Below are 20,801 nucleotides of genomic sequence, written 5' to 3' on the forward strand. Positions count from 1 at the left end.
TATAATTAATCTAAGACTTAAACATGCACATTAACCACACCTTCTGATGATGACAATGGAACATTATTAAGAATAAGTGGATTAAATTCCTCTAATCCTCAAGCAACTTCCATTGTCATGCTTGTAAGCTTGAACTGTCGCTGCATTTTCCAGTGTCAGTGACTACAATAATACTTTCATGCCAAAAATATTCAAACCCAAAGATTAAATAGTAAAAAAAAGATTGAATAAAATAGCATTTAACCCAGAAATCATGTGTACTTCCATACAAATATGAAATAGAAAGTAATCACCAGAGTTTAAAAAAGAAATATAAAAGAAACAAGTGGAGAGTACTATTCCTAGAAAATCTCGACTTAATCTCTCAACTCCCTCTTATGTCACACTCAGGGCTTCTCATCAAGAGCTAATTTGCATCCCTTTCACGTCGGTTCACCCGATGGAGGCTCAAGCCGCCATAGCCAAAAAGCTTCAAAAGATAGATTGAAGAAGATAATACCCCCAAAAGCCTTCTTTTTTTCCTTTTCATGTGAATATTTATATTCTTCCAAATAGCATAGGTGTCCTTTCATCAGAATCATGCTGCCTCTGTATGTACAAGTTGGTTATACCAGACTAGATAGCTCAGACATTTGTGTTCTTATCCGGACAACTGTCAGGTGTGGCGACAATTCTGGGCGCAATCTGGAAATACTCATTCAGCGACATTAGTACCAAAACATGAAGAAATTAAGGATAAATAGGTTAAGATCCACTGAGTTATAAAATGCAATTTTTTGAACTGAAAATGCTAAAATATGTGCCAAAGATAACTAAATGGGAACAATTTTGTAATGGCCTAAATTCAAGGTTATCGAAACAGTGGTTTCGTAGCCACAAATCCGATTTAAAGAGAAATTTATTTTAATATTTTTGCATGAATATTGATATGATAGGAAAATCGTATGAAAATATCGATAGAAAAAATTTACTGATTTAGTGGTTAGTTAGAAAAAGAAATTATTGAAGAAATTGGGTAAAAACAAGGTATTGAGACCTCGATCTCGTAACACCGAGTCAAAAATATTTTTATAAATATTTATGAAATGTTAGTAATATGGTATTAAAATTTCGTTAGAAAATTTTAATGTTTGGGTAATCAATTAACTGAAAAGGACTAAATTGAAAAAGGTGTAAAAGTTACTAGAAGGATTAAATAGCTCAATTGTTAAATGAGGAGAGACACAAATTGAAAATAAGCCCGAAAGGAGATATTTTGGGCGGCATAAGCTGATAAAAATCAGGAGAATTGGTGAAATAAGGGTAAAATGGAAAAATAACTAATTTTACTAACATAAAAATGGGATCAAATTGGAATATCTAGAATTCTCTTTATTTTTCTGCATTCTCGTCAGCCAAAAATGTCCTAAGGGTTTATTCAAGCTGGTTTTTCATAAATTTTGCACCAAGTGAGTTTATCCTTACCTTTTTCTTGTAATTTTTATGTTTCTAAGACTTTTATAACTAGGTCATATCACTAAATTCATTAGTTTTTATTTTATAAATAAAATTGAAAGTCACCATGGTTTATTGCTGTAATTTTATGATAAAATAGCATGAAATTGAAGCTTTAATTTGTTTATGAGATGATTTTATTAGGTAATTTCAAAAGAAATTGATTTGTAGGACCTAATTGTGAAAAGGTTTGGAATTAAAGTCTAGTGCTAAAATTCTGAATTCCAAAGGTTATAAAGTAGTTTAAAGTAATAGAATAAAGTGTTAATTGAGAAAAATAAGCTCAATTGAGAGGTTAATTGAGCAGGGATGAAATTATCATTTATTGAAAGCTTAGGGGAAAAATGGTAATTAACATCATGCACTAAAACAGTTTTGGACAGCAACAGTAGTCTAACTTTGAAAAATCACCAAAAATTGTAGAGATCGAATTAGAGAATGAATAAAATATTAAATTAAATCTTATTGAGTCTAGTTTATTATAAAAGAAACGATGTAAGCAATGGAATTGTAAATCATGATATATAATAGATTTTGTGAGACAAAGTCAGAATGAATTCGGGTTCCCCTGTTCTGACTTTAGAAAATCATCAAAAATTGGAGAAAAATAATTAGGGGCTTAAATTTATATGTTTAAAATCCTTAATGAGTATATTTTCAAAATAAACAACCGAGAACATCATCTGAATTTTTTACAATAAGATGCTTAATTTTTAGTGAAGAGGGGTCGGAACTATTGAACAGTGAAATAGGGGAAAATTTAAAGAATAAACTATACTTATTGGCTAAACCAAAAATTCTGAAAATTTTATAGTTAGAAGATATATGAGTCTAGTTTCAGGGAAAATTAGCATATCTTAATTTGGGGTTCTGTAGCTCAAGATATAAATAATTTAGTGACTATGACTTAGTGAGACGACTTTGAATGCACTATAAATAATAATGAAATTATAGAGAATGTTACATATGAACATGAAATGTATTAGATTAATGATTAAATTTATTTATTTAGATCCAGAAAATTTAAATATGAAGCTAGATCGAGGAAAAGAAAAAGTTCGGGATTAGTAGATTTTTTTGTTTAAGAACAAGTATCGAGGTAAGTTCGTGTAACTTGAATTATATTCTTAAATGCCTGAAATGTTTGTTATTGATGTGAATATGATTTGAATGTTCATTGTATGAAAATTGATGAAACATTGATATATTTGATAAAAAGGGAAAGAAATCCCGGTTGAATGGAAGGAAAATTCGATGGATCTCTGAAAAGGAATTAACAGTAAAAAGGATCTAGCTCGGACGGGTGATCTTATCCTGATATAGCCCTCCCGAAGAATATGTGGAAAATGGATTTAGCCTGGACGGGTAATCTGAATTATGGTCTGAATTTAGCCTGGACTGGTAATTCAGATCCAAGCTCATTAGAGTAATTGTCATTGCAGGGGATTTAGCCTGGATTGGTAATCCCGACAATACTCTATGAGTTTATATTACAGGGAATTTAGCCTGGACTGGTAATCCCGCTGTAAGGATGAGGTTCGTGGGAGTTTGCTCTCTGAAATGGAAATGTGTGCACATGAATATGAATTGATGGACCCGGATTTGTACACTAAAGTGTACCCCTGAAAAATCCATCGAAATTCTGAGAAATTCAACGGGATAAATATGGAAAAATAACAAGGGAATGGAAATCATAGAATTGATGAGCTCATCAATCATGGCATATATATATTATTGATACATAGAAATTATTGAACTAACTTGAATGTTGAGTTTGTGCATGTTAAGGGAATAATGCATTGAATGGATGTATGAATGTTTATTGCATTGTATTGAAAATGTTAGGTAAGTATAATTCTTGTTACATGAGCTTACTAAGCACAAAGTGCTTACCCTGTTTCTTTTTCCCCTATTTTGTAGTGTTAAGAGCTCGGAGGTCGAATTCGGTCAGAGACGTATCACACTATCAACCTCAAGATCTCGGTATATAAAGAAACTTTATTTTGGAAATCAATGGCATGTATAAGCTAGTAAAGTAAATGTTAATGTGAAATGAATGTATGGTTAGCCATTGGTATGGCTAACAAATTTTGGTTTTGGTATGTGATGAGGTTATCTTGTGAATATGTTAAATCTATCTTGAGAATATGTTGAAATGGATTGGTTGTGTTGGATTAGTCTCGGTTTAAAATTGCTGGGAAGGTTAGAAATTTATAAAGGGGTTATATTGAGTTCAAAAAAAAAACCTTTGGAATTTCACAAAAAAATTCTTATGGTTTCGATTTAATCCCGATTTGGTCCCGTTGTATGTTTTGGGCTTCGAAGGCCTAACCAAGGGACGTCATGACATATTTCGATAAATGAATAGTATTTAACTCGTAATAATGGAAAATTAATTCGGTAAAATCTGGTAATGCCTCATACCCTATTCCGGCGACGAATACGGGTAGGGTATTACAAATTTAACGAATAAGTAGGGAGAAAACATATGTTCTTTCTAGTACTATCATCTCCTCACCCAAGAGTCCTCAAGTCATACCCTTCTTGGAAAACTTCCATGGTCGGACCAATCCTTGGCAGACTCCTTCTTTCCATACCATAGCCTTGGAGGACTTGTTGACAATTCCGTATCGTGCTAACCTTTAGTAGGCCTGGCCCCTCTGCCGAATCCTATAGATTATTGTTTCAGTGACTATACAAGTCTGCCCTATTGCTTACTCATTCCTTCCTACAAAGTTATCCTTCTGGCAGTACACCCACAATAGACTTCCCTCTAAGAGGAATGATTTTGACAAACATTCTGTCCCCTGGACAAAATCCTTATCCTGGGAGGGCACTTCTCCATCCTCTCACGAGATTTGTTCCTCCCGTACAACTTTATTTAACTCCCCTTTAGAGGCTTTACATTTCGGATCCTTACTTGTGATCCTCAGATATTTCCTTTCTTCATTTCATTCATCCACATACGGGGTGTTCATTAGTCTCTAACCTATATGAGTAGGTCAGCTCTCGCCTGTCCTAACTTACTCTAAATCTTGTTGGGTCTTTTCCCTTACCTTATTAACTTTGATTACTTTTGGCAAATTCCTCAAGGTTCGCTTACCACTTCTCACACTTTGCTTTGCCTCTTCTTCCACCTGTATGGGTTTTCAAACTTGGCGCACATGCTTATACTTCTCACTTGACATCTTGGCATACTTTCCGTATTTATTCCTTGATGGGCTCTATGGGATGTGATCTACCATAAACCGACGTGGAAAATTAGGCTTCTTCAACGCACTTAAAGAGCTTTTTCTCGAGGAAAATAGAGTTTTTAGCATAGTTTTTCGTTATTTTCATATTTTCAGGTAATAAGTGAAAATGTCTCATTTTTGTCTATTTTTTTACCCAAATTGGTCGATAATTCTATTGGAAGGCCTAACATGTGTTTAAATGATGTAGGGACATGCCAGAGATAAAAATGAGCAAGAATGGCATTAAAGGCAGTAGTATTGCGATATCCAACCCTTAGAATCATGACACCTTTGACAATGTAGAAGACCAAGGATCTCTTTTAGTGGTATTGCGATATCCCTTGGGTATCGCAATATCCATCTCCTAAGGAAGACCCTAAATTTTAACACTGCCCAAGATATCTCGATATCCTCTTGTGGGTATCACGATATCACCTTCGTCAAGGGACAAACTTGGGCAAAAAAGGCAACCTTTGCCTACTCGACCCACCAATCACACAAGGCCCATGTAGGGGTATCTTTTGCATCGAAAATTCATCAGAATACACTTCAAAACAAACAAAAATTGCTAAGGTGCAGGGAGACACACATTACCTTAGTTTTAGGTTTAGTTTTCTCTCTACTTTTTTTAAGGTTTTTACTTTTCCCTTATTCTACCTTGATTAAAGTTCATTTTTCTGCATTTACTTCTTGTTCTTGTTGTTCTTTATGTTAGTTAAGTTAGTTAAACTGTAGCTAAGTTTTATTTACTTTTCTAGCCCATGTACTTTGCTTTTAAGACTCTTTAAGCTTTAGTTTAATGTATTTCAGTTTATTTTACTTTAAATCTTTCAAAGCTTGTTCCTTTTATGTTTCTTGCTTTAGATTTCTCTATTAAATGCTTTTAGTTTCATGCTATTTAAGTTTTCTTGTATAAACATCTATACTTTTATATTTTTCTCAAGCTTTACTTTCATATTGTTTTCTATTGCTATGTTAATTTTCTTTACGGTGAGCATGTATAGTGTTTTCCATTGCTATGTTAATTTTCTTTACGGTGAGCATGTATAGCTAAACCTTTAAGAAGATTGACTGATGGAGATGTGGATAAACTAAAATCTTTGAACAAAGGACTAAATCTTTCATCTATTATCTTACTCTACATACCATATACCAGACTACCATAGTCTCTTTCATCTTTGGTCTTACGCCATATTTCATCGTCACGATGTTGCCACAAAGAACCAATCGATACCGTTGTCGTGGTAAATACCATTCCATAATTTGTTTTCCTGAACCCTTCTCCCATTACCTTCTTAACACTACCTAACTTCAATGCTCAAACACTATAGTTTTCCTTCCGCAAGGTCTGGAGCTTCGCCCAAGGCGGTAACCAAATGTTTTATCCCTATTTCCTTTCTTAAACTTTATATATCCCCTTGAGGTTTTCCCATAGTCATGTAATGTATGTTCATATCATCATGCTTTATGTTTATGTAACCATGACATACATAGACAATATAGAACATAACAACAGGTTTGGAGTTTGGAACTTACCTGAATCCTTATAATTTCCATGACTTACCGCTTTTTTTCTAACACCAAAGCTTTCATCCTCTAGGCAGTGGCTTACAAAAAATTAATCATAGGTTATAATCGACATTCTTAACTTAAACCCATTTTTCCAAAGACATGCAGAACCTTCAAAATAGTTCTAATGTTCATGAAATTTTCCCTACGTATATAGAAAGGTTAAGAACCTTACCCACTTGCTGGTTTCTCTACTTTTCCAAGTTCATCCTCATGAAGTCTGCTCCATGCAGAACTTTCTATGGCTACTCATTCTTTGTGCTATTAAAGAAGATGAAGAATGGGAGAAGTTGGAATAAAGTTAAGAAGAAAAATCATCCCTGGAAAGTCGTTTCCTTACTTTTTATAGACCTTTCTACACTATTACCAACCTCATGAGAATCATGCATCGCTAATAATGTCTCCCACTATGGAACTGGTGGGTCCCATCTCAATCAAACCATAATTGGATCTTAACCATGTCCAATTCAGTGTTTAACTATCTCTTTTCTTCCGATATAGTTTGCTAGCTTGCGGTTTCTTTCAATTTAATCTCTTAATTATTCTAAATTTTGGTTTTATTGGAAATCAAGTATTACAAAAATAAAAAATAAAATGTAATTTTATAAGTTAAAAAAAACATATAACTTAAGGTGGAAGGAGAGAGAAATCATATTTTCATCTTCAACCTTCCATTGAATTCACCATTGTTGGAAGCTCTTAGGGCTCAAAGCTTTTGGTTGTTGCTTGATGAGTAAATTCTTGTCCGTTTCTTGTAATTTTTATGTTTTTGAGATCTCGTGAGCTTGATTTAGCTAACTTGGGGACCATTCGTGAAACCATTAAAGTTTACTAAAGTTACCATTGATGTATTCTTGAAGCTTTTGTTGTTAAATAGTTGCATGTAAGCTTAAATGTTAGTTGGACTAATTTGTAAAGTGAGATTTTGATAGTTTTTTCATTTAATACTAAAAAGTAAATTTTGTTAACAGTGGGGTGAAAATTATATGTTATGTGCTGCTAGTAAGTTAACTAATGATGAATTTGAGATCAGTTTCGAAATCAAAGACCAAATTTGAAAGTTATCATATTTTCGATTTTAGGAACTAAATTGAAATAAAAGAAAAACTTGAAGAATTATTGCATGGATGAAATTGAACTATTTATAACTTCAATATGCTTTTAGTTGATATTTGGAATAGATAATTGAATTAAATTATGATTGAGATTAAGAATTATTACAACCAAGGCTTTACGTGAAAAGAGAAAACTATTGACTAGTCCCCGATATCTAAATCATTATTGCCTTGTCAAGTAAGTTCATACAATATAATCAAGTTTAAAATTTTGTTGTAATATAATCAAGTTTAAAATTTTGTTGTATTATGTTTAAATGTGTAACGTGTTTTATTGAAAGTTTGAATTGGTTATGAACTAATACACAAATTAAGAATTGAATCTAATTGAAATGAATTGTTACATAATGGAAATGTTGAGGCTAAATCCCAATGAACTTAGGAAAAGTCTCGCATATGAGGTTACGAGTTGATGCCTGACAATTCCAAGCTCTAGCAACTGTAGCTCGGGTTTGGCGACTAAACTAGGTTAGGGGTGCTACATATTATATGTCATGTCAACAAATAACTTAAAAATTATAAAATAAATAAAAATAAAATAGATTCAAAATAAAAATAAATTTAGAATTAAAAAATATAAAAAAGCATGAAGTACGCACATGGGTTGATATGTAGGCTGTTAGGTTTAGAATTTTAACAGTTTAGTCACTATTGTCATTAAACAACAACAATTTGACTCTTTTTAAAAAGTTGATGGTCAAATTAAACTCTTTGTAAAAAGTTGAGTGCTAAATTTAACTTAAAAAAAAGATAACTTGACAAAAATGTAAAATTCAAGAATTAGATTTATCATTATCCTCTAAAATTAGTCTATACTTTGGTAGCATCGTTTAATGCCCCAACCTAATCTATTCTCTAATGTGATATTACATCACTTTTATTTGTATTTTATATATTATATAAAGATTAAATTTATTATATTAATGTAAATATTAAAAGTATGTTAAATTATTTATTTTAAAATTTTAATAAAATGGAAAATATGTAAAATCATGAAAGGTTAAAATAATAAAAAAAGCATAATTCTTAATGTTTTAGAGAAAACGATAATATGAATTATTCTAAGCGAGTTTGAGTTACTCGTTAACAAATACTTTTGAATTTGGTAAGTAGAGTTTTTCACATTTTTTAGTTGATTTGGGCACAAATGGATAATTGAGTAGTCAAACCCTTTAATTGTAGTGTTTGGTGAATGGAGAATTGCAAGAACTTGTTGAGCTAAAGCCTCCAAAATAAAAAACGCTGGAATGGATAACTTGACATATCTAATCGTGCTTGCTAAAAAATTACTCTATTTGCCACATGCTCTTAAATCTAATAGGGGTGCCAAGATATCAGTAACTAGAGGTGATCATGGGTCGGGCTGGGCTAGGCCCAAACAAAATTTTAGGCCTGTTTTCTAGGCCCAGGCCCGACTCGATCCGAAATATGGGCCTAAAAATTTTTCCAAGCTCGGCGTGAAAGAAAATTGCTAAGCCCGAGCCCAGCTCGGCCCATATTAAATTTTACAACACCAAAAAGTATATATTTAATATATATTTGATTAAAAATAAAAAATATATATATTTAATATATAATTCGGGCCGGACCAGGCCGGGCCCAGGCCAAAAAAGTTTTACTCGAGGCCAGGCCTGTTTTCTAAACGAGCCTCGTTTTATTGCCCAAACCCATATTTCGAGCCTATATTTTTACCCAAACCCTCCCATTTTTCAGGCAGGCCGTCGGGCCAGGCCGGGTAGCCCAACCCATGATCACCTCTATCAGTAACCTCCATTCTCTCATTTTCACTTTCACCTCCAAAGTCCAAAGTAAAACTAAAAAATATTCACAAATTAATTTCCAGAATAGATGTTTTAATTCCTTAGTAATAGTGTTTTATTTCAATAATTTTACCTAATAAAAACTAAAGTATTATAAATAAATAAATATTTAACAATAAAATGTGACATGCTCTTATTTGTAATTGTACATATATAAACTTTCAGTTAAATTTTATCAAATATTTTTAAATAAACCGTTAATAGAATCAAATAATCAAATTAGCCACTATGATCAACAATCAATTAATTGTCAAACAAGATGAAATATTCCATGTTGGGTTAAGGGTGTCATATTTGCTAGAATCCAATGCAAAGTAAGGTCCATGGGCCATGGAACCATACGACAGCCTGGCAGGCCGATGCCTGAACTGAAAGCAAATCGTTTCCTTTTAACTGAATTATTTCCCTCCAAGTTTCCTTTCCTACCCGCGAAACCCAAAATTCATGGCTTCATTTCCCGCCAAAAACCATACCCACATGAGTTCACTGTAAACTAAAGCACCCACCTAAAGCTAGGTAAAAGACTTAAAACACACACCAAATATCTCTCCATTTCCAGCACCGCCCTAAAGCCTACGCGATGAAAATCAAATCAGTGAAGCTAAGGGAAGCCCACGAGGTAAGTTCCAATGCTTCTTTCTGCTCCATCTTGTGGGATCTCCAAGCCCACCACTTGGTCACTGCGTCATCATCTCAACCCTCTATCTCTATTCACGATCCTCTTCTTCATTCGAGTCCGCCTCGGGTTCTTCGCCACCACCGAGATGGGGTCACTGCCTTGGCAATCAGTCCCAATTCTACCTGTCTTGCTTCCGGATCTATTGATCATTCTGTTAAGCTCTATAAATTCCCAGGTAGTCTTTTTTTTTTTGTGATGTTCAGCATTTTTTTTGGTTCTCTCTCTCTCTCTCTCTCTCTCTCTCTCTCTTATCTGGGTATTTGTTAGAATTACGAAATATTCGATTTAATCTGTAAATTTTCGTTGATAACATGTGAGAAACTTGAAATACTGCAATTTAATATAACGCTCTTTATTCTTTCCCATTTCTACTTCATTTTCTTGCTGCAATTTAATGAAAACATGAAGAACAAGGTCTAATGGTTCTTTTTTTTAGGTGGGGAGTTTGAGACTAATATTACCAGGTTCACGCTGCCTATTCGTGCACTTTCTTTTAATAAATCAGGGAGTATGCTGGCAGCAGCTGGTGATGATGAGGGCATTAAACTTATTAATACAATTGATGGCTCAATTGCTAGGGTTCTTAAAGGGCATAGAGGGCCTGTCACAGGCTTAGCTTTCGATCCTAATGGTGAATACTTGGCATCAATTGATTCAATTGGGACTGTCATATATTGGGAACTTCAATCTGGAAGAACATTATATACCCTCAACGGTGTAGCTCCAGATACTGGTTCGGATACTTCGGTTTTAAATGTACTTAGCTGGAGTCCTGATGGGGAGACTTTAGCAGTCCCGGGTATGAAAAATGACATAGTGATGTATGATAGGGATACGGCTGAAAAGTTGTTTACTTTGAGAGGCGATCACACGCAGCCAATATGTTTCATGTCGTGGTCACCTAATGGGAGATACATGGCCACTTCTAGCTTGGATAAGCAAGTTTTGATCTGGGATGTCAAGAGGAAGCAGGATATTGACAGGCAGAAATTTGATGAGAGAATATGTTGTATGGCATGGAAGCCAATTGGAAATGCTCTGGCTGTCATTGATGTCATGGGAAAGTATGGAGTGTGGGAATCAGTTGTTCCATCCTCAATGAAGTCTCCTACTGAAGACATTCCGATTTCTCAGACACGGAACAGTAATGGCCTCCTGTTTTTTGATGAGGAGGATCAGGACCTCAGCATGTCAGGTAGTTTAAGTGATCTTGGTGAGGATAGCCATGGTGAGTCTGAGCCTCCTAGCAGAAAAAGATTGCGGAAGCAGTCTGTAATCGATGATGATCAGCACGAATATGTTTATGATGAGTTAAACTTGGTTCGGAAAACTGAACCTCAGAGAAAAGTGCCTCGTGTTAACAAGGAAAATTCAGAAAAAGAAAAAGATGCATTAAAAGCCATGACGGCATTTAGACCAAAAATGCAGGAGGCTTTTCAGCCAGGTTCAACACCACCGCAACCTGGAAAAAGGCATTTCTTGTGCTACAATATGCTTGGAAGTATAACTACAATCAAACATGATGAATATTCCCATATAGAGGTACTAATGTTATATGTTTCGTTCAATCCTTTACTTCCTAATGACTTTTTTTTTTCTTTTGTGCAATAAGTGGTTTGAGGATAGGTGATTAGGCATAAATTTTGTGATTTTACTAAAAATCAGGTTTACAAGCATAAAAATAAAAGCATGTTTTCATAAATTTTGTGATTTTACTAAAAATCAGGTTTACAAGCATAAAAATAAAAGCATGTTTTTTCATCGTTATGGGCTGATATCAAGGGCTTGTCTGATGCACAGATAGATTTTCATGATACTAGCACAGGTCCACGAGTTCCACCAATGACTGATCATTATGGTTTCACAATGGCGTCACTAAATGAAAATGGTAGTGTTTTTGCAAATCCATGCAAGGGTGAGAAGAACATGAGTACTCTTATGTATCGACCATTTCGCAGTTGGGCAAATAACAGTGAGGTTAGAGCAGTTGCCTTAAAAAGAAAAACTCATTCCTTACGTCTATGCATTGTTCTGGACATACACATGCTGGTCTTGTAAATGTTAACCTTGGTGCATTTGATGTGAAGTTTCACAAAGTGATGGTTTTTTTTTTTTTGGGTACATGTTATTGTGAACTCAGTGGTACATGCGGTTTGAAGGTGAAGAAGTAAAAGCAGTCGCACTTGGTTCCACTTGGGTAGCTGCAGTTACAAGTCTTAATTTTCTTCGAATCTTCACCAATGGTGGTTTGCAGGTTTATTACTTAATACTGTTTACTTTATTGTTCATGATACAATTGCAGTGTTCAAGATGTTTCACTTTGTTATAGTTCTTGTGAATGGTCATTTCTTGGGAATCATCATTGCATAATTAGTTTTTTATTTGCATGTCAAAGATGGCCAAAATCAAGTAATGTCATCTAGATTTAACAAAAATAAAGGGTCTGTTTGATATGATCCTCAAATGACTCACCAAATACACGAAAATTTTGGTAAAACTCGAACGTGTTAGACAGATATCTGTGTTTGATGCTCATGCTTAGTAAGAAGAATACAGTTTTTTACCATTTCACGTTAAAATCCAACCATAATAATGGATGCCAATTCCTTGTGGCAAAATTTGTGTTGGTTTGCAATTGCCAGAAACCTGCTAAGAGATGAATATAGGTTAAATGACAGCAGATTGGAGGCAACCTATATATGCTTCAATGCTTATGCTTGTAACTCATCTTAATAACCAAGGTTTTTGGATTTATGCCTATGCTCATTTGTTTTTCTTTACTGATCTTTTATTGCAGAAACATATTCTTTCACTTAATGGGCCTGTGGTGACTGCAGCAGGTTTCAGTAATGAGTTAGCCATCGTCACCCATGTTTCTGATTGTCTTCCTTCTAATGAGCAGGTATGTTAATATTACTATGACTTTTGACTTAATGCATGACTCAATGGTTCACCTAGCTTCAACATATTAATATCCTATGTTACTCGGACTAGGATTTGAGTATCGGTATGTCTCAACACATGTATGTTCAATGTATTTGGAGGATCTTTGGAGGGCCATATCCTTGTTTACATGTTGGATTTCAGTGTTGGACATAGGTACTTAAAGAAAAACTAAGTGGAGGAACATAGGTAATATCCAAGTTGATATGGGAACCTTGATGACCATACATGTGAATCCTTTCAGCTTGTGACTTCATATTATAAGACTCTATCTAAACGTGCAGATGCTAGAGTTTACATTATTCAACATTTCTAAAGGAACCCAAGTCTTCAAAGGTCGTCTTCCGTTAACTCCTGGTTCATATTTAACATGGTTTGGGTTTAGTGAAGAAGGCCAGATAACCTCTTATGATTCTAAGGTATTTCTGAATTCTGTTTTCAAGTTACCATAATTAACTATATTTCTTTTGGATATTGAATCTTATGAAAAAGAAAAAAATTGCAGGGTATCCTAAGGGTTTTCACAAGCCAATATGGTGGCACTTGGCTTCCTCTTTTCAGGTTTTATATTCTTCTTTCAAAGATACAGAATAATTCTTTTGATTAATATTGCATATCATTTTAAAATTTGCAGTATTTATGCAATATGCATTGTTCTTTGCAGTGCCAGCAAAGAGAGGAAATCTGGTGAGAATTATTGGGTGGTCGGGTTGAACGCAAGCAAGTTGTTTTGCGTCGTTTGTAAGAATCCAGATACATTCCCACAGGTACATAATTCTTATCTCCACTCTATGTTTAAACTTTAAGCCAGTGGTTTATGGCCATTCTCTCCTTTTTCAGGTGCTCCCTAAACCGGTTCTTACCCTGTTAAACCTGTCATTTCCTCTTGCATCCTCTGATCTTGGGGAAGAAGCCCTTGAAAACGAGTTTATGCTGAACAACCTGAATCTCTCACAGGTACCATCCCTTTTTTGATTTCTGCATTTATGCTTCAAGGTTTATCGCATTCAGAAAGTCAGTCCTTTCAGTACAGTGCTTGAGTTGCTTAAGATTTTTCCTGTGTTTACTTATATGGAACATTCCCAACATTCGATTAGGGTGCTGTTCGGTATCTAATATATTTTATCCATAAACCTGCAGATTCAAAACAGAATAGAAGTTACAGCTGTTGAGGGCTTGGACACTAGTAGTCTTGATGACGAGGCTTTTGACATAGAGGCAGCACAAGATCGATGCATCTTCCGGCTCATCGCATCCTGCTGCAACAGTGAGTCTTTGTAACTCGTTTAGACCTTTCATGGCTGTGCATTATCTCTGACTTATCCTATCCCGTTAAGCTTGTTTCTGGCTATTCTTGCAGGTGACAAACTTGTGAGAGCCATTGAACTCGTGAAGCTTTTATCTATTGAGAAATCGGTTAGAGGTGCAATACAACTTGCCACTGCTTTGAAGCTTCCTATTTTGGCCGAACGATTCAATGATATACTGGAGGTTAGCCAGCCCTTGACATCTAAACAGGTCCTACTTCTAAAGTGCTAGCTTTGGATTCTAATAATTTTGTTTTTGCCCTCTCTATGAACAGGAAAGATTGAGAAATAAAGCTGAGGTTTCAAACACCACTGCTCTCAGTTCAAAACATGATCCTGCAACCAAAAGAAGTGAAATTTCGGAACCAATTGTTTCATTATCTTCAGCTAAACTATCAGCTCCTCTGTTTACAAAGAAAGTAAAATCTTTGGATAGAGTTAAATTTGGAAAGAAAAAAACAGACAGTGATCAAACTACAAATCTAGAGGACAGCAAGGAGGTTAAGGACGCGGAGAAGAATGGTGGATCTAGCCATGTGTGTAGTGTGAAAGAGGTGAAGAACTTAGAAACTCTATGCCCTTCGAATCTGTTTTCAAAGTTACCTAATATTCAGGAAGGAAAGAAGGTTGAAGAAGCGACGCGATCTCAGTCCGAAGGTCCATCAAATAAGTCCTCAAATGAGGAAGCAAAGAAGGTTGTAGGAGAAGTAACAGGGAAACAATGTCAGCGACCTAGTAATCCATTTTTGAAGTCTAAAGTGAAGTAAAAGTTATTTGTTAGTTTTACTGGAAGCAAGGTCTGGTTCAGGCAAGAAAGGTGAAACGGGCATATCCTATGAATTCCCATCCTAGGAGTTGTTTTGATTAATGGTATAACAGCAAGTGACATATTGTCCGTTAAATTAAAGCAGACATTGTTTCCTTGGCTAACTAGCATCTCATAAATGTGATTATGTTGTGTTCAGATATGCTTATTGATACCATGTAAGGTGTATGAGGTTTAATGGTTAAAGGAATAATGTCTCATAAGTTGATGTGGATAGTGATATTTTAAATATTAAAGTTGGTTTTGGGTATTAGTGATGTGATATCGAGGACCATAGTTTGTTAGTTGCACAACCTGAAAAGATGTAAAACCTTGTCACTGCTAAATATCCAGACATGAAAGACAAAATAGAATATCTCACAACTTGAGAAAGAAGACAAGGAGTCAGTGAAGAGAACAAGTTTTTATGTGCAACAATCGCTATGCCATAAGCTTCAACCTAATGGTTTTACAATGCTGACATAAAGTTAAGGTTGGGCTAACTCCTAACATTCACCTTGCATTTCTTATTCTTTTACTCTTGTTGAACTTCGTCCTTCGTACACAACGCTGTCGTAGAACAGTCAAGAATGCAGAGGTAAGAGGCTTAGTGAGCATTAGTAGGCATCACCCTCTCACATACAAAATGCGAAGCTTCCATCTCTACATGTTTGGTTTTAGCATGTAGACTAGGATTGGCTATGACGTCCAATATTATTGGTTAATTATTTAATTATTACTTTTAGAAAGATAAGCTTTAAGAGTTTTTTCTTAAATTAAAAGTATTTAGAGAGAGATTAAGAATCTTTCTTTATTTAGAGTGCTTGTTTTAATTTACTTAGTTTATATGTTTTTTATTCAAATAGTTAAACATATGTTAGGTCAAGAGGTTAATCGCTAATAATAAAATTATTTCAGAATTTATTCTAACATTCAAATGCTTAAGATTCTCTCTTGACAAGCCTATGGTTTGAAATTTTTTTCAATAAGATTCACTTGTTCATTTAATCATGAATTTTAAGACCCTCTTTTAGCTTAAAACACACATCACATCATATTTAAACTAAATGGCAAATCAAGCACTTATGGTAACTCAAAAGAGGTTCTATTTACAAATCAAATTTACATATCTCATATTCAATTTAAGTCCTTGGATACATGTCATAATTCATGGACAATCTACAACAAGTATAGATACAATCCACCCTAAAACCTTAAACCACGATGGGATGCATCCAAGCCGACCCGGCAAGATCTTTAACCTACACGCTTTAAATATGAACTTAATAAATATACAAGGATAATCTAACTTATCATATATCGCTTTTGAGCCCCTTAGTCATATCTATAACAAAATTTACTCATATCACATTTTAAGGTTGTAAGCGAATTCATATTCATGATTCTCATTGAGGGTACCAATATTATTTAATCCAAATTTTATTGCCTTTATAGCCTTCGCCTCCTAAAATATTTGCGCGTGAGTTCCACTTATGGTCCTTAGTTCATTATGCAAGTCATATATTTCTTTGCTCGGGCATACAAAATCATAAGTTTTAATCTCAATATTATGTTTTATGACTCATAATTTAATCTTGTTAAACACATAATCATTTATTGGCTTATCCCAAATTTCATTGGTGCCACAAATTGTCAGAACTTAGTATCACGACATATTTAATATTTAGCTCAAGCATATATTCAATTTTATTTCAAATTATATCTAATCTTAACCATCACATTCTGATACATACACGGAGGTGAAATTTATTAAATTCTATTCATCGAAACTGTCACTTTTCAAGTTTAAAAAATTAGTCGATTTGCGATGACTTTTTGAATGGGATCTAAGAATTTTTGGGTTGATTTGTCTTCGTAGAGTTTGAAGATCTATCTCTTATCTTAAAAATCCACTTTGAATCACTTGATTTTGAGTTCGGGAGCTCAAGTTATAACTATTTTAGTGAAGACCGCGCGAGCAGATTTTCTAGACGGGATTATTTTTGGGATTTTAATTCGAGTTTAAATCATATTGAGTTAGATTTTGTTGCTTAATATTTATTATATAGGAGCCCAATATTTTATTTACTAGGTTTTATTATTTTATTATTTATTTATTCCAAATTTTGGATATTTTTAAGTATTTTAAATTGTTTAGGAGTCTGTATGTTTCTTAGTCAACAACATAATTTAATTTAAAACTATTTCTTGTTTAGATTAATTAGAGTTTTAGTATAGTTGAGAGTTTTATTTGGATGTACTTAGTTAGCCTATATAAATGTCTATTCATTATTCATTAGAGACAATTGTTTTTATTAATAACGTTTTCAACTCTAGAAGTTAGTTGTTTTGTTCAAGATTTTTTTATTTTATTTTTAGAATTAATTTTCTTCTCAAATTTCTTGAAGGAGTCATGAGAATTGATTCTTCATCTTTCAAACTGCTAATGAATTATTTCTTAGAGGGTTGATTAAAGCTATTACTTGGGTTTGTTGAGGTTTATGCCTTAAAGGGTTCAATTGGACACTTATCCATCATATCCATCGGTTTATTCGATCCATCTTCCAAATTTTTTTCATTCTATCTTTTTTTATTTAGTTATTATTTTGAATATTTATTCTCTATTCTTAAATTTCTTATTTTTTTTTAATTTCTTTGTTTTTCTTGTTTTCCTAAATCTGTTTGGTTTCTTCTTTTCAAGTCAAATCATTTCTTTCTTGAGTCGAGCAACTTGAACACGATCTTTGTCTATTGTTTTTATCATTTGGTATCAGATTTGGGCATTTTTGCGTTGTTTCCTTGTGCTCTATTAAGTGTTTTTTTATCTATTTTACTTAAACAACCTCTAAAAAAAACCATGTTCAAAATCATGTTCAAGTTGTTCGAGTCGAGAAAGAAAGGTTTGGATCTGATTTGAAAAGAAGAAAAGATAGAATAAAAAAAGTGGAAGATGGACTGAATGAACCGATGGATATGATGGATATATGGATAAGTGTTCAATTGAACCCTTTGAGGTATAAACCCTAACAAACTCAATTAATGACTCTTATCAACCATCTAAGAAATAATGCCTTGGCAAATTGAAGGATGAAGAATGAATTCCCATGACTCTTTGAAGAAAATCGAGAAGAAAACTACTTCTAAAAATCACAAGAAAGAGATCTTGTACAAAGCAACTAACTTCCAGAGTTGAAAACTTTATTAATGTAAACAATTGTGTCTCTAATGAATAATGAAGAGACCTTTATATAGGCTAATTAAGTACATCCAAATAAAACACCCAACTATACTGAAACCCTAATTAATTTAAACAAAAAATAGTTTTAAACTAAACTTTCTTATTTACTAAAAACATAAAACTCCTAAACAACTTAAAATACTTCAAATATATCTAAAATTCAGAATAAATAAATAATAAAATAATAGAACCTAATAAATACAATATTGGGATCATATATAATAAAAAATAAGTCTAAAAATTGAACCCAATATGATTTAAACTTGATTTAAAAGCTCGAAACTCGTAATTGTCGTAATAATCCCGTTCAGAAATTCTACTTATGTAGTCTTCACTAAAACAATCATAACTTGAGCTCCCGATGTAACACCTCAAACCCAGCCTAGACGTTATGGTCGAATCTGGCGTGCCACATCACAGTGTCTTTCGAAAATAGGATTTGTTGGTAAAAATTCGTTTCCAAATAAAAAAAACCTCTTTGTTAGTGTTTAACAAATCATTTAGTCAAAAAGTTTTCCTTGTTATCTGCTATTGTTATAAAAGGTTGATCTAAAATCGTGGAAGTTTTTGAAAACTCTAATGTTTAGATTTCATGTTTTTGAAAGTAGTAATTATTTTGAGAATTCGTCTTCTCCTAAACTAGCAGTTTAAAATAAGTAAACAAAAGCCCAGTTAAAAATTTAAACAAACATAAATAGCCTTATTACATAAACAAAACCCAACACAAACTTTAAACTTAAAATAAAAGCAAGTGTAAAACAGCTGCAGTTGAGTGGCCACCTCCGAGTCCCTCGCAGCACCAAATTACCTATGGCTGAGGATTACTTGTACAGTTAAACAGAGGGGTGAGTTTACGAAAACTCAGTGTGTAATCCCTTAACAAGCAAACAATCAATTAAACAGTAGATAAATGCAGTTTGGGCCTGAGCCTGTTACAGTAATAGTCCAATTCAGTGTGGGCCTAAGCCCTTTCCCGTAATAATAAACGATTGGGCTTGAGCCCATCACAATGCCAGTAATCAGTAGGGACTTTACTGAATTTCAGTAATAGTATCAGTAGGGCTTTGGCCCATAACAGTAACAAATATCAGTCATGCAGTGAATAGTATGTAATATCATTAATCAGTGCAGATATGCAGTTAGAAATCCTACCCAATCCAGCCTCTACACACCACTCCGTCTCGCCAAACACACCATGTGGGGATAAAATCGACCCACCTAGCCAGACACACCAAGATTAGCACCGGTTGCGACACTAAACAGTATTGCAGTAAAGCTGCCAGTAAAAATAAATGGCATATAACCATCAGTCTTGGGCGACCCGTGCAACCTTATTAGTACGATACACTTCCTCTAAATATAACAACCCATCCCCATGCGATATATTGTGACATAATATCATACGTGTATGCAAAATGTCATGCTCAATCATAGTCATACATATCATAGAGCAAATCAGTCATACATAACATAAGGCCATAACCGTCATTTCATCTCCTAGGGGTATAACAGTCATTTTATCCTGAGGGTATTTAGGTCATTTTACCCTAAGGGGGTATTTCGATCATTTTACCCTATGGGGGTATTTAGGTCATTTTACCCTATAGGGATATTTCAGTTATTCGATCATTTTACCCTATGGGGGTGTTTCAGTTATTTTACCCTATAGGGGTATTTTGGTTATTTTACCTATTTTAGGGTCTCAATGTAGATATCAACCTCTCGAAAGGTCTGCAGTTGCCTCGAGCAACTCAGATAACCTAAATGGTCATAATAGTGTAAATGAGACCAAGGCCCATTACTCGGCCCAAGTGGGCCCACATGCTCGTGCGGCCTGTTCAACCCAAATTTCGCCACGGCTATGAGATCTACATAGCCCAATCCAGTATTTTCCAAAAATCACAGATTTCAACCGTGTGGGGCCCATGAGCCCATTGAGCCCACATGGCCTATTTCGGCCCAAAGTAGCCCATTACGGCCTAAGCCCATGAAAATGCTCATGGAAGCCTCTACAGTCTATCGCCCATGGTTCGTGGGTTTGGCTTATCACATGAGCGATGGTCTCAAACGCCGTATTTTTGGCTTTTGCCGTTCTACAGTTACAGTAGGGTGTTTACACACTTGATTGTGAAAATGCACCAAGATCCATAAGCACCAAAACCTACATTCATACAAAGGTTCCCATTAGTCGCTGAACAATAGGGTTAATCTTCCCCTTTTTACACCTTTAACCAAAACAAAAATTAACACTTGCCTCGATTGTCAAATGTGGCTTAGCCCACTTATACCACTGACGAAGGTTAACTACAATTTCTTTGACGGATATTTGCATTACAACGGATTCATTAAACAGGATTGTATACTCATGTGGTTTAAAACCACACATGATATCTTACGAATCCACAGAAAAAACTCAGCCTACACTTTAGAATGCTAGACCACATATTTACCTTTGATCGAGTTATGGGAGAAAGGTTTTGACAACTTTAATATTACTTGATACTCCTTCGCTCCTCGAGGAATTCAAATCGTCAGAGAATAGTTTTCAAGTACAAAATAAAATTGAAGAGATGAAAAGGGAGAGAAGGGCAATATTCG

The 20,801-nt window shown here is 34.3% G+C and overlaps 1 protein-coding gene across 1 annotated transcript; it reads left to right on the forward strand.

The window, feature by feature from the left end:
• The first annotated feature begins 9,692 nt into the window (after window positions 1–9,692).
• On the forward strand, window positions 9,693–15,248 carry LOC105788490 (protein ENHANCER OF LHP1 1). Its single transcript, XM_012615408.2, has 12 exons — window positions 9,693–10,085; window positions 10,347–11,452; window positions 11,711–11,887; window positions 12,051–12,164; window positions 12,708–12,812; window positions 13,138–13,272; window positions 13,359–13,414; window positions 13,518–13,620; window positions 13,694–13,810; window positions 13,994–14,120; window positions 14,214–14,344; window positions 14,436–15,248. The coding sequence occupies exons 1-12, from the start codon at window positions 9,812–9,814 to the stop codon at window positions 14,925–14,927; spliced, it is 2,937 nt and encodes a 978-aa protein (XP_012470862.1). The 5' UTR covers window positions 9,693–9,811; the 3' UTR covers window positions 14,928–15,248.
• The last annotated feature ends 5,553 nt before the right edge of the window (window positions 15,249–20,801 follow it).

Source organism: Gossypium raimondii, chromosome 2 (assembly GCF_025698545.1).
Source record: "Gossypium raimondii isolate GPD5lz chromosome 2, ASM2569854v1, whole genome shotgun sequence".
Taxonomy (NCBI): Eukaryota; Viridiplantae; Streptophyta; class Magnoliopsida; order Malvales; family Malvaceae; genus Gossypium; species Gossypium raimondii.